At 35.4% G+C, this 15411-nt stretch overlaps 1 protein-coding gene across 2 annotated transcripts in view; it reads left to right on the forward strand.

Annotated features, from left to right (window-relative positions):
- The window catches only part of LOC126871665 (glutamate receptor 1), a 336987-nt gene that overhangs the window by 310136 nt on the left and 11440 nt on the right, over window positions 1-15411 (forward strand). For both annotated transcript variants that reach the window (XM_050630705.1, XM_050630714.1), the window contains exons 7-14: window positions 92-256; window positions 6701-6916; window positions 9093-9200; window positions 9549-9662; window positions 10260-10380; window positions 10807-10901; window positions 11462-11685; window positions 13126-13338. In XM_050630705.1, coding sequence (XP_050486662.1) covers window positions 92-256; window positions 6701-6916; window positions 9093-9200; window positions 9549-9662; window positions 10260-10380; window positions 10807-10901; window positions 11462-11685; window positions 13126-13338 — 1256 coding nt within the window. The remainder of the gene's footprint in view (window positions 1-91; window positions 257-6700; window positions 6917-9092; window positions 9201-9548; window positions 9663-10259; window positions 10381-10806; window positions 10902-11461; window positions 11686-13125; window positions 13339-15411) is intronic.

Raw genomic sequence — 15411 nt, forward strand, 5'->3', positions numbered from 1 at the left:
ACGTCCAAGTAGAAATGCGGGAACACTCGACTGATTGCGAGCTTTGTGTCTTTTATACGATGTTGCAAACACGTTGTTTTCGTAAAATCAGATAATGGACGACCGATGGGAGAGCGAAGTGATCGAGTACGGCGCCATCAACATTACCGGGTTTCGAATCGTGGATGCTACGCGACCCTACGTCAAAGATTTCCTAGCTGGTTGGCATCGTCTCGACCCAGCTACGTCTCAAGGAGCTGGCCGTGAATCCATTTCTGTACGTATCGTACTCGTTCTTTCCTTACGACTATTTCGTATCGCCCATACAATCTCAAAGTTAACGATACAAACCAGAATATCCTTATTTCTAAGGACTATCATATTTCCATTGCACTGTGTTATTAGTTCCTTTCGTTGTATAAGGAAATAATGGATACGCAACATTTTCCGTTTTATATTATTTTATCCAATTACGTATGATCCATTTTGTTCTATCAAACTAAAGATCACAACGTTCGACAGATTAGGTTTCATGTTTGTATAAAGATGCGTTGTTGTAAAAGACGTGTCTGTAAAAGAAAGGCACTTTCCGGACAACCTAATATTTAAAAATTGGAAATTTGTACGTAAACTCGTACATTTATAAACCCAATTAAACAAATGGATTTCACCATCTAGAAAATATCGAACATCTATGTAATTGACGTCTAAGTGGTGAACGTTTCTTGTTCAACGACGATAGATGTATCGTAATCTTATTCGTAAGACCAAAGGCTGGAGATTTGAAAGACGACTCTGTACCGAAATTGTATATTTTTCTATTGCATATATTTTTAAAAAGTTGTCTCGTTTCTTGTGGTAAAACGATCTTTCCTTTTCTTTGAAAATCAAGTATTATCCCTAGTTTCTAGTACCCCCAATAGCCTTGAACGCTCTCGGTAATACCTGTCAGGTTGTAGTCGTCTTTCCATGAGGGAGACGCCTATTCGAGTTCCATATGGGCTGTCGAGTACCATCAAGTACTCCAATTTTCTACCCTAAGCGAACCAGTCTACTCCGGTTTCCGACTTGTTTTCGGATACTTAGCGCGGTCAAGTGGACGCGATTGCACGTAAAAGGGACGTTTCGAGTCGCCTGAAAAGAAAATCAAACTGAAGATCCGTAACCCGAGTAACCTGACTCTTCGTCAGACAAAAGGACCCAGGTCTGAATCAAATTAATGTTGGCTAAGTCTAGAACACTACACATGGTAATTTATACTGCTTTCATCAACCAACAAATTTTGAAGAAATTATCGAATAAAATTGGATAGAGAAAACTTAACAAAAGATGCAGGAAGATCAAGATGCAGAAAGAAAGAGTATAAAGCGTGTTTAAACTTTTGTCCTTTAGCTATTTCATTGAATTTCGTTGATTCTGTGAATTTTACTATTTTGTGTTATACTATTCGGTGGTTGACACGAAATGTTTCAATATGACAGGGTTAAACGTAAAAATGATCTGTTAGTTACTTCAAATGTAAAAAGAAATGGTTGTAATAGATGCATAGGCTTTTTTTTATTAAAAAGTTAATAAATATACAGAATTTTTAATATTATGAAAACCAATATTTTTAAAATATTCAAGAGGGTGAAAAAATACACATTTAATATAAATGAATTTAATAAATATAGGATTGATTGACAGCATGTTGAATTTAAAGATTTCTTCTCTATAAAAAAAAATGAAAAAACGTGAGTTGTATGGCTCCTTCGCGATCTTCCATCGAAAAAAAAAAAAATGTAAACTAATGTAATTTGAAAAAAATTGCGTCGGATAGTATTACACAAAGCTACAAATAAAGTTAGGGAAAAGTTGAAGTGTTGAACAGAAAATTACATTAAATTACATGAAAAGACGTTAGAGAACGCTTAGAAATATCGTACGAATATTGTACAACATCGAATATCACGTAACTTCGTAGACGATCTAAAATTCACAATAACAGGGAATGGTAGCTATGAATCATTTTTACCTTTCTAGCACTATTGAAGTATGTTACCGAGTCCATTGAAATCATGCAACAATATTTACACAAGGCTATCAAATATTTTCAGCACTTTCACCAATGTTATACAATATCGAAAATCGATAGACACGCCCTTATATGTTTTTTTCCTTTGCAACAATATTGCTATCGATTCGCAATAACATAGCATAAGAATGTTAGGGTAGAATACGATTAAGCCAGAAAGATACTTGACCGAAGTAATTTATAAGTAATTTGCCTTGTAATTCGTCAAATTCGGTTCTGAACAATTTTTAAGTTTGCGGTTCCGGTCGATTTTCACCCGACGTTTCTGCAACTCGACATATTTGTTGTCACATTGCGTTTACTTTAACGCGGTTTCTGGTGATCCGGTATCCATCTAACAGCTGTAGATTCCACGTGTTTCTGACGGAATAAAAATCACTGTTACTCGCTCTATGTATACGCACTGAGACATTAGAGTACCACGGTCTTAGTGTCGAAAACAGAGGATGCGTTGTTTTACCTAAATTAAAGATAAAAAGCTCGCAGGTTGCAAGCCATACGAATTGAAATAACAATAAAGAAAGCAATACAATTTTAAGCAACCTACATTTAAAAACAGACTAGACTCGTTGTTAACGAAGCGATAAACAGTAAGATACATATTCGTATATCGTATACTTACACTGACAGCTCGACAACTATAGTTCTTCAGGAGGATACAATTTCTACTTGTCGAAAGGAGAAATGTTCGTCCAATGTTACTATCTTCACTTATAATTGTCATAATTCAACAATGTGTGTAGGTTACTTTCTTTCTGCAAGTTATTTTGTTATTTAATTTATTAGCTTCTGTATTATACTTTTTCACTGATTCGAATGACTCAACCATAGAGTTGTTCCCATTTGTGGTATCTTTCCTTGTTAGACCTGAAGTACACGATATTTTCTCATGTTTTCGTTGTTATGTTAAAAACTAATGAAATCGCATAATACATATACATATACAAATATATAATGAATTTGATTATTCGAGACGTCTAATCTTGGGTGACTCAAATATCTTATTACTTTGCTATACAAATTATTCCAAGATGTCGGGATAGTGTTACACAACGTAACGATGAATTTCATTCGACCATAACCGTTATCGCAAACCGACATCAACCCTCGCACGTCCATCGTAGAATTTTACTGCGATCTATCAATGAGTCATAATCTAACCAAAACGATCGGTGGTTATCACGATCTTGAGTAACGTTGCACTTCCATAGTTTTGGTTCCATAAGATCCGAATATAATGGTACGCGAGAGCACTCAAACACTTCGAGAAACTTTTCATCAATATTCTATGTGTGTTGTACAGAACACTTCAAAATTTAATTAACACGAAATTTAATTAGACAAAACAATCGTGAGCATATTGGAAAGTTGGAAAGTAAAAGTTGGAAGAAATCTGAAAAAATATCTACAACAGTACAATAATAAACAAATAAAAGTACAATATTTATATTTATGTTCAACTTCTTTAATCGCGTGCATATGAAAATGAATCTGCATAAAAATCCGCAATCTAGCAATGAGTCATTACAGAACGCATAAAGTTCCAAAGTTTCGTACGACGTACATATTTTTTTTATTATTATTATTTAATTTCTACTTTACAATTTGTCCGCCTGGACATTTGGTAAATTTTTCTAACTTAATTGCTAGATAACACGTGGATGGCTACCTCCAGCGGGATGCCATCTTCAAGTTTGACTATTTTATTTCTTTAGTGAGGTCAATGGGGTGTTTTCTTTTTAGTCTTCTTTCTATGAGAGTTTTGCTCGCTTCACCGGCCAGCTGGTTTGGATGTGTTGCCCTTCTTTCCTTGTATTTTTTGCGTACTTGCTGATTTCATCTTTAACCGCTGATATTACGTACATATTATACAAATAAAAATTTCCTATAGTAAATGTTCAAACATTTTCGCGAGCCACTGTAACTCGAAAGACTGTGTGCGACCCAACGCACCGATTATCCTGATCGATCCTCGTGCAATTTCTGCCCACGGTTTCCCAACTTTGGCCACGTGCCCGATGTGTCCCCGTGCTCGTGAATCTGCGTACGTCCCGTGAGAACTATAAACGATTTTCTCGGTTGCCAGAGTCAGCTTAACCGCGCCGTCCGGAAACGACCACGAAGAAACTTCCCTTCGTCCTCCCGTAATCCTGTCCACGCGATCATTTCAATTATTACGACGATTAACAGAGGACTTGGATTGCCAAATCGAGTCTGGTACGTTTGCTTGTCTCCTGTAACAATGACGAATGGCCCATTGACGAGGATCGATTGGATGTTTTGAAACTGGCCAGGTTTTGCGCTTGATAAAACGGATTTTGATAGGGGAACTCGATGTGACAGGTGGAACTACGAATTGGTAATTTGTTTGATTGCGTATAGAATAGCGGGAATAATTATAGGATTCGAGCAATTTTCAATACGTTTTGCAAACTGGAAAAAAATTTTAGGAAGTAATATGATTTGATTAAGAGTCATTTTTCCACCTACATCCTAAGGAAATTATAAAGTATTTATTGTATATCCATTAGAAAGAACTGTGACTAAATATACATTTTTTTTTCTTTATTATTCAATTTGTATTTCACGATTTGTTCAGCTGGACATTTGGTAAATTTTTCTTAACTTAATTGCTAAATAACATGTGGATGGTTAAATAAATAACAGATATCCCCAGCGGGATACCATCTTCGAGTTTGACTATTTTATTTCTTTAGTGAGGTTAGTGAGGTGTTTCCTTTTTAGCCTTCTTTCTATGAGAGTTTTGCTCGCTTAAGCAGCCAGTTGGTTTGGATGTGTTGCCGTTCTTTCCTTGACTAAATATAAATGTATATAAATTATATGATTATATTAATATAATTATGTGATATCTATAATATATTATAATTACAGCACGAAATAATCACACAGTCCTTTAGAGACTCTAAACGATTTGCATGATTCAAACCATTATATTAATACTTCTTAACGTTGTACAGTTTGATGAGATAAAGAGCAGAAAAATAGAAACAGCGTTTTAAGAAACAAGCGATTTTTTCATGATATACTGCGAGCATTACAGTTAAGAAAATCTTAAGTCACGAAAAAGGAATTTTATATCGCTTTTAACGCATACATGATAAACTTTTAGTATATCGATGTTGCATGTATATCAGGTTACGTTCTGTGAGAAAACTCTCTTTAGATTCACGATACTTACTTCTCGTGCCGCGTTTAAAAGCAAGCTTCATGTATAATTCATACCGCTACTTATAGCGACTGTATCTCTAACTGGAAAAGAAAACAGCCCTATAAAGGTCATTGCAATTACCATGATTTCTTTCTTACTTTAATCACTTTAAAACCGCAAAATACCCTTCTCAAATTTATTATATTTATATACACAAATAACTTACCGTGTAATCCAACATAAGATATTGTTGAGAATTGTGAATCTTAATCGCCGAAATAAAAGTAAAGGAACACTAAGGTTACACTTAGAATTCATATTAAAATAGTTCCAGATTTATTTAATAAACGATTTCCGGGATTTTCGTCGATATACATTTGCACGCGTTTCAGCACTCTCTTTCTCTCACCATCTTGAAACCTTTGTACCCTTGAAAATTAATGAAAATAAACCCAGTCATGTAACTTTCACGCTGCGGAAACAAACCTGCCCACAGGTGACCATAAATAATATTCCAATTCCAAACAAAGAGTCAGTCAGATATCTGGGCATGATTCTGGATAGAAGAATGACATGGAAACGACACATCGTAGACAAGACCAAACAACTTAAATCAAAATTAAAAAAATTCTACTGGCTCATTGGCAGACGCTTCAACTTAAGCGTGCAGAGTAAAATAATGCTATACAAAGCCATATTAAAACCTGTTTGGACCTACGGGATCCAACTATGGAGAACAGCGAGTAATTCCAACATAGAAATTCTTCAACGATTCCAATCAAAAACTCTAAAATTCTTAATAGATGCACCTTGGTATGCTACCAACGAAACGATATATCGCGACCTTAAGATACCTGCAGTTAACAAAGAAATATCCAAATTCAGTAACAGATATAACATAAGAATTAACAACCGCCAAAACCCACTCAATTACTCAATTACTTGACACGATGGATCAGATCCGCAGGCTAAAAAAACATTATCCTTTAGATTTAAGCATCAGATTCAACTAGAATCAAACATACGATAAACACATATTATTCAAGTTAAAGTACCACACCAGAATAATTTACTTATAATTCTCAATGATTGTGAATTGATTGTAAAATTCTTCCAAATAAAAAAAAATCTTCTATACCACACTGTCAACGGAACAATTACATTCATCTGTTTTTCGAGACGCTGAACACACACGTACTTTCGTACACTCATATTCACATACGTGTGTCACTACTACGCGGCTAATCTAGTCTAGCACACAAAATTATACATATCTCACTAGATATATTAAATTTTATAAAATATCTCTCGACAATACAGAGGTGATTTTATTTTCCAAAACCATATGACGAAACAACGTTAGAAAAAGGAATTTCATTTGTGAAATGTTAGACACCCCAAGTTACCTTTTTCTGACCTTAAAACAAAAATGATCGCTGACGACTCCAACACTCATTCTACGATTTTCTTCGCGTTAGGCGCAAGCTGCGCTGATGTACGACGCCGTATTCGTCCTCGTCGAGGCGTTCAACAAGTTTCTGAGAAAAAAGCCGGATAGAAGCAACGTGAGGCGAACAGGGATTCCTGGCGGCAGTCAGATTACCAACGGCACCAGGGCACTGGATTGCAATAACAGTCGGGGCTGGGTGACGCCATTTGAGTATGGCGATAAAATTTCCAAGAATCTGAGAAAAGTAAGTCGACGCTAACTTCTTTTTTCGCAAAACCCAAAAATCGTTTTAAAAATAGATATCATGTAATATAGCGAATCTAACCTTTGTCTTTGGTTTTACAGCTAAGTATAATAACTAGATAGTTACTATAAAATCACGACTCATTGCCAGCTGCAACATAAACATTCCATTACTAATTATATGTTTCGTTCAACTAATTATACGTTCAAACAACTATTTTGATTTTCAAGTCCCATCTCCTATTTTTGTGTAAAATGAGTATTTAATAGAAGTTATACATTGTGCGCCATGGTATTTACACAGACAGAATTTATTTTAAACTATCGTTCAGACATCTTAATACTAGCAAATTCAGTTTGTAATAACGAAACGCACATTTTTTTTAAAAATTGACTTTGTTATCCACAAGTACATACATCGTACCAAACATGACATGCAACGTTTACAAAAATACAATAGTCTAAAATGTAAACTATTCGGTTAGAAATTAAATCGTGAAATCTGTTCTACAAAAAAAAAAAAAAAAAGAAAGAAATAATTCATCATTCACAACTAACTACTTTTCTCACGTATACGAAGTCAGACAAAATATAGGAAGCGTACACAAAACTTTTTCCAGGTTGTGATTAATTATTATATGATTTGCCGAGATGCAGTTGGAACAATTTATAAACCGATCACTCCTGCTGCAAGAATTTCGTAATCGTTCAATTTTGGTACCAAATGCACAAACTGAAAATCTATTTATGTTTCATGAATTCTTCATGAACAGCTTTTACGACATGATCGTTTATTCACTACGCGTACATCTAATATTGGCACATATTTCCAACGAACGCGGTATTCACATTAAAAACATGACAAGACTACGCAGCTCTGTCGAAATGATTCATTCGGAAATTCTTGAAGCGCGGACAGAAACGCAGAAATAGTCAATATATTTGAAATACCGGTGGCAACCGAAATTACCAAGGACCCTTGCCGACGTTTCTCTGCCATTGACAGTAATTGGCGGTTATTCTGACTCTAACGGCATTCCTACGTCCACGTCAGATCGTCTCCCTTCGTTCTATATACGTACGTATACAGTTACACCGGAAATGGCGTCGCTATATCTGCAACTTTGCTCCTCTTCATCAATTTATCGTCTGACAAGATCAAGAAATTCCTCTTAGGCGAAAGAAATTTTTCCAAATTGTTAATCATCGATAAAAATTTGCGTATGGCAGTAGCGTATAATTAACGATTCCAGAAAAATAAATTTCATTTTCGTAAAGTGTCGTACATGTTAGTCGTGTTTGTATTTATACAAGACAAGTTGTGTTTGACTCGAAATCGCTTCAATTCAAATAACATGAATTTAAGTAAATATCTGATAAAGAATACTTAATATAGCATATATTTTAAAGTTAATTTAGTTTAAGAAATGGAGATATTTCGAAGAACTTCAGCTTCACGTGAAGTGTGAAAGGATATTTTAAGTTTAGTAAATAACCGATACACACTGATAAAGTGCGATTGAGTAGCTTGGTTTTAAGTCGTTTGAGGCACGTAAATTGACTAATTTGAACGAAGCTTAGAAAGCTCAAAAAAAGTTCACAAATGGTGTATTGAGAGAAAAATAAAGAAATTTGAATTTATTTTGTTTCCATCTCATCTTGTAAATTTTTATGCTATCAGAGATAAAGATACTTTCTGTTGCGTTTTAGTGTTTGTTGATAGCTTATTAACTTCTTTGCCCTTCCACTACAATCCTCTGTAAAATTCTTATATGTTCTCAACAATGGCAACGAACGATAAACAAATATTTTCGAATTTTACTAGATGATTATAAAACAAGCATACGCTATCGTAATATTCGTAGCATGGAAGTATAAAAGAGAAGTAGGTCATGACATACTAAAATCTTGGTTATATGAAACCACACCTTGACTGAAAAATAGTCAAGTTACTAAATACAATGTATCTCCATTTTAATCGCATCATATATTATCGACAAAAAACCGAAACATTATTTTTAAAAATATCGATAAAATATAAATAAGATATATCTTATCGAAAAAGGGCTACATTTGGTTTTAGACAACGTAATCTTCGCAAACACGTGCTACTGCGTATTTAAAAACCATAAAAACAGAGTTGCAAAATTTAACACTCACGCGTGTTTAACTTTCAGGTGGAAATCGAGGGACTAACTGGGGAGATCCGCTTCAACGATGACGGTCGCAGGCACAATTACACCCTCCACGTCGTCGAGATGACGGTCAACAGCGCCATGGTCAAAGTAAATATTTTTTTCACCCAACGAACACGAGCCGCGTGCCTCCACCCCCAGAGACCGAGGCCAAAATGTAATCGGACAGTTTCGAAATTTTACAACGTAAAAAAAAAAAAATAAAGGGAAAAAAACATCGAAATTGTCGCGTGGAAAAACTCGACAATACCAATCCCTTTTAATTCCTCGTTTTATGTTGTTTGCTGTTTGACGAAGTCTACGGTCCGATGACTTTACGCAGCAATGTTGACTATCGGTGACTATCGACCGACATGGACGCGAACATCGCTGTACGAACTTCATAGAGATAGCGACGTGGCTGAAAAGCTATTAACCGTTCACGATTTTCCTTTCAAGGTAGCTGAATGGACAGACGAGGCTGGATTCCAGGCCATCGCGGCGAAATACATTCGACTTCGACCGCATACCGAAATTGAGAAGAATAAGACCTACATTGTCACTACTATTGTGGTAAGACATTATGTTACAGTGTTTCTAAACACTCAAAAACCGATGGACACGCAATATTTTCGCTTAAAAGCGGTAAAACAATTTTTACAATTTTTAAATTTTAGATTTTCACAATGACCAGATGACATATTATTAATGACTCTTTGGGTTTCAATCGTATTGTTAGTACGTTGTGCTTTGTTTAAAATCGCACTTGCTCAAGCCAGACTTGAAGTGTCTACGAAATATCGGAATAGAGCGTAACATACTACTAACACGACTGAAGCCCAGCGACTCACAAATATGTCATTGTTATGTTTTTACTACAAAAGGGTAAAAAGTTAAAGGATCTGTAAAAAACTTTATGAAATACCATTTAATTTAATACTCCATACGATAGAAAACGCAGCTAATGCATAAAATGCTGAAGTATTGGCAATTTGTAATTTAAAATTGACAATCTATATCAAATATTGAAATTTTATCCTGAGATTTTTGAGCGTGAGTGTAAATGAAATGGATATAAATTGAATATCTGAATTGAATATTGGTTGAATAAATGGAGACGTGTATCGACTAAATTGTCTTATTTATTTACATTATTTTTTAATGACACAGGAGGAACCGTACATAATGAAGAAGAAATCAGACACTGGGGAGATATTGACTGGCAATGATAGTTACGAGGGCTACTGCAAGGATCTAGCTGACCTTATAGCTAAGAAATTGGGAATATCGTGTAAGTATTTTATTTTCAATGTACATGCTATTACACGGTTTTCAAAGTTTATATCTTTATGTATTCTGTACAAGATAAAAAGTAATTAAACTGAATTAAATTAAATTGCCCTCCTATTGTCTTGCCCTCCTATTTATTCTCTCGAGTCATTAGCAATTGTTACACGATAACCGAAGCTCATCCAATCGAACTATAAATGCTCGTCCATATGACTATCATTGATATATCAATTTTATGAAGAAAAAGGAATAAAATTAAAAAAGAGGATGTTACACATGAAGCCCCTAGTTACCCCGCCCTTAGAGGTTCAAGAACCTTTTTCTCGCCCACTATCCATCTAAATTGAAATCGAACATTCAAAAAATTACCATTACTTTAACAATAATTTCACAACGTGTATATATACATTAAATTTCCCTTTTCTAGATGAGTTACGAATAGTTAAAGACGGTAAATACGGAATGGAAAATCCAGACGTTCCCGGTGGTTGGGACGGCATGGTCGGCGAGCTGATTCGGAAAGTAAGTTTCAAAGAAGTCGACAAATACATTTCATCGCGATCTAGATGCGTTTTTCACAATAATACACTTTGGATGTCGGTGTATTGGGGCGGACTAAAGGATTTCGTGTAACTACGCGAAAGATTGTACTATTGATCGAGGTCCAACGAAACGAACGTTCAACGAGCTGTTTTATCTTTGGGCAGAAAGTACGAGGCTCTTCCACCAGATGCCACGAGCTTGCAAGCTCTTTCATCTTGTCTGCTGTATTTCGAGCTACATCTGGTGGACGAACTTCGAAAGAATGAAATGGGAACGCGAGAGCTGTTTATTCGCATTTGACGAAAATGATTCCAAAATGAAACATTTAGTGTATTATTATTATTATTAAATAGTTATATTAATATACTTTATACTATATTGTTTAATAATTCTTCAAATAACGAGCATATTGTTTGGACGACGTATTTTATTCTAAAACTGAAAAGTGTTGTAAATTTTATCTTTTGTAATATCGTTTATTGTTATCTTCCTGTTTTATAATGTAAATTCTTTTATTAACAGTTGTACTATATTTTTAGGAAGCAGACATTGCCATTGCTCCAATGACAATCACTTCTGAACGTGAACGAGTGATCGATTTTAGTAAACCTTTCATGTCACTGGGTATTAGTATCATGATCAAGAAGCCCATCAAACAGAAACCTGGTGTGTTCAGCTTCTTGAATCCGCTGAGCAAAGAGATCTGGGTCTGCGTTATCTTCTCCTACATCGGTGTATCCATCGTTCTTTTTACCGTGTCCAGGTAAATGCGATTTTTCCGAAACTGTTCGCTTCTTTCGACGGATACACGGTTAAGTAGATACGGTCGGTATATGGTCAGCCATATGGCGATACGTATGTTCCATGCGTTTAATGTTTCTTTGAAGCACACTTAATATTTTTCAAATTCGATTCAAACATAGTATTTCGATTAACAATAGAGAAGTTTCTCATGAAAGTGAATTTCTATGAAATATTGAAAGTTTGTAACTTTCTTTCGTTATATATTTCATCGTGCATTGCGCTTGTATGATAAAGCAATGTTAATGCGTGTAATATTTTATATACAAATATTTGCTACTGCTATAACTACTTCCAAAAAACAATTCTTTTTAATTAAGTAAATAAACGAAATTCAGGGACTACGATAAGTATATATAGTAGCAAGTATTATAAATTTTTATTTTCGTTTATGCGTATTTTTATATATTCTATCCTCCAATATATTCATTAACACGCATATTGTAAATCAAGGAAAAGGGAAGCTAGGCCTTAGAGCTAGAGAAAGCAGTAATTTATTGTAACAGAAATTCCCGTATTCGTGATTGATCGGCACATTCAATGCCACACACAAACCACACGACATTAGTTTCCCTTTAGCCTTTTCCTGTCGATGGTTAATTACACAACAGCTTGTTTACCTCTTCGCCACAGTTTGTTTCAATTCTTATCTCGTTATTTATCGTTCCTTATTTCACGTGACTTTCCCAAATACGATTTTATACGATCTTAATCTCGATGAAAGACCGATGAAACCTAAACAATTGAACGTTTAATTACCGAGTAGCGGATATCTTGGTCAATCATTGTTTTTCTTTTGAGTTCCTGATTAATTAACCGAGAGAAATACGGCCAGAGGGACTTCAGATTTTCTTTTGATGATTAAATTTTATCTTCTTTAATGAACGTTTTTCTTAAACCTCGACTCGTATTGTTGGGTCATACGTGACTACTGTAGATTAGCTTAGGTCTGATAATTTTAAGGTATTCTATATTTTGTGTTTTATGTGTTCTATATTTTATATGATAAAGATCACAGGTATCAGTAGTGGGATCATTTATTGTATAAAATAAGAATCCTAATATTAGCTGACCTAACATACGTTATTGAGGTGATCCAGTGATAGAGGCAATACCTATGACACGATAATTTCAATTCACGATTAACCCAAATCTTTAGTCATAAAATTAATTTTCCTTAAAAGAAATGTACAATTTAAATCAAACAAAGCTTTTAAAAGAGCTAAGAATCGAAAAGATTCAAAATTAAGAAATCTGCAAATTAAAACAATTTACGGAATATCAAATCTATTATTCAATCTATTTATTCTACGTACAGAATATTAAATCCTAATCGTATGTCTTCAAAAACACAAACATAATACATAAAGGTCTCGTCATTAATATCACACGTTCTCCACAGATTCTCCCCATACGAATGGAGAGTACTGACTCTAAGCACCGGTGGGGATCCCACAATGGGTACAAGGAACGATCCCACGCTGCAACACCCACACGGATCGCAAGGATCTCCTCACATTCCAACCTCGAGCATGGCGAACGATTTCAGTATCATCAACAGCCTTTGGTTCGCTCTAGCCGCGTTCATGCAGCAAGGCTGTGACATATCACCCAGGTATTCGTTCATTTCCTCCTCTGCAACGATCATCCTCTGAGCCTCGTGGTAACGCGAATCGCTATCAAGTGCAGGTGCTTTGTAAAAACTAATTAGCTTAATCTCGGTCAATTATCAGGCTTTCTTTTTACGTCGCGCTCGAGTCCTCTTATCAGTCAAGCGGTGCTATCCTGGGAGCTTCTAGAACCACTCTTATCTCGAAACGTTGAGTAAAAGCAAGTTGAACATCTTTTATCAGTATCGCGATAGCAATCGAAGCGCACGTGGAGAAAGGTTTGAAAAATGTTTGCCTGGTCGTTTAGCGGAACAACGCAACGATAGGAAGCGTTGCGTGTTACGAGGGAAAAGATAGCTGGTTTCTTTCTCGACTAATTATAGCTACTTTCGCCCTGCGTCCTGTTTCCATTTCCGCGGTACAAGCAAATGGGGTGAAGTGCATAAAGTACACGGCGCGCACAGAAGAATGGTTGTCTTTTAGTTGGAACAGGTCAACCGCGTTGTCTGCTAATGAGATGAATTGGATAAGATTCTAAAGGTTCGTCGCCCCGAACTCGCTTAAAGTCACCTGGTTAAACACTTCGCGATTCTTTTTTTGTTTTCGTAAGAACAGGCAGAGCGATTCTTTTAAAAGAGATTATTTCTGCGTAATTAACAAGTTTCGATCGAAGATATGATAAATTACGAAGGATTTAATAGGCGCGCTTATAAACGCCTCACGATGATGTATTGTTTTATTGTATGATTGTAATTAACTGTGTTGAATAATGTATCGAACCTAATACCTAGTTCTCATTTAGACACCGATTAATATAGCAAAAGTATTTCTATAAAAGTGTGTTCTACTAAAAAGAACCTTTCTATTTCATCGGAGACGTGTTCATAATAAACAATAATTATTATATTCTATCCGTTATTTCGCTTACTTTTCAAAATCATTTCATCGAAGCGCATAAGAATAAAAATGCGATAACTACGATATCAAAAGTATTACTTATCGTTAAAAAATTGCATGGAGGCAAAAATTGCAAGTACGCGTCAATAGCAGCGATTACGTTAAAGGGGAAAACAGATATTTCATACGTAACGACCTAATACAGGTTTAAGATGTCCTTCAACGCATGATCTCCATCGCCAACCGGTAGCAGATAGCTGAGCGATGATAACCTTTAGGAGGGTGATTTACTGGGTTCGCCACCCGGGGGTTAAGGTGCAGGGTAATTACTGTTGCAAATTCCTTCGTTTAAATTACAACTGCGTGCCAGGTAAACGGCGATTATAAACCGCGTGGCCAGAATTATCAGAATATAATCGGATTACATTTCGTAGTCTCGTGCCGGGCGTAATTTAGAACGGCTCTCTCGCAATCAGCGCCGTGATTAGGCCTCCTAGGCTATTCGAGGGTGGCTCATTTGAATGAGCGTGCCGTTTCGTAGCCGCGGCTCGAAAATTCCATTAGCGACACGCTTTGCCGCCAACCGAGGCCGTATGTGCTACAGTGCCTATAAAAAGTATTCGAACGTTTACCATAAAATTCTTTTACGTGCTTTGTACGAAACTTTTTGAAATTTCATTAGCACTATAACGAAACACGACTATCACGATAATAATGATGATAAATGAAGTCGATGTAGAAGTTAAGTTACCAGACGTTTATTGCAAATATATTTGTAGTAAAAACTTGAACATATAATTAGTGTTAAAGATGATCTCATTAAATATATCGTGGCTTATCAATATCGTAAGTAATCGAACGTTCAAATACTTTGCTAATCTTAGCGAAATATGCGCTTTCGATAAATACCTTGTAACTTTTAAATATATCTTCAGATTTGTTTAAAAATTTACCACTATAATCATGATAGCCGTATCGTATTACGATGATAATGAGATTTCAAAATATTTTCTGCGATATATACGGAAGAAGTTTCTATGATTTTTCGAATACTTTCGTGAGTCACTGTACAGTGGCTATAAAAAAGTATTTACATACCCTTATTTTCCAATAAGGCGTCTTTTTATCAAGTTCAAATGTAAATGAAAGTACTACTAAATCATAGGAAATTTAATCGGGTT

This window comes from Bombus huntii, chromosome 1 (assembly GCF_024542735.1).
Source record: "Bombus huntii isolate Logan2020A chromosome 1, iyBomHunt1.1, whole genome shotgun sequence".
Taxonomy (NCBI): Eukaryota; Metazoa; Arthropoda; class Insecta; order Hymenoptera; family Apidae; genus Bombus; species Bombus huntii.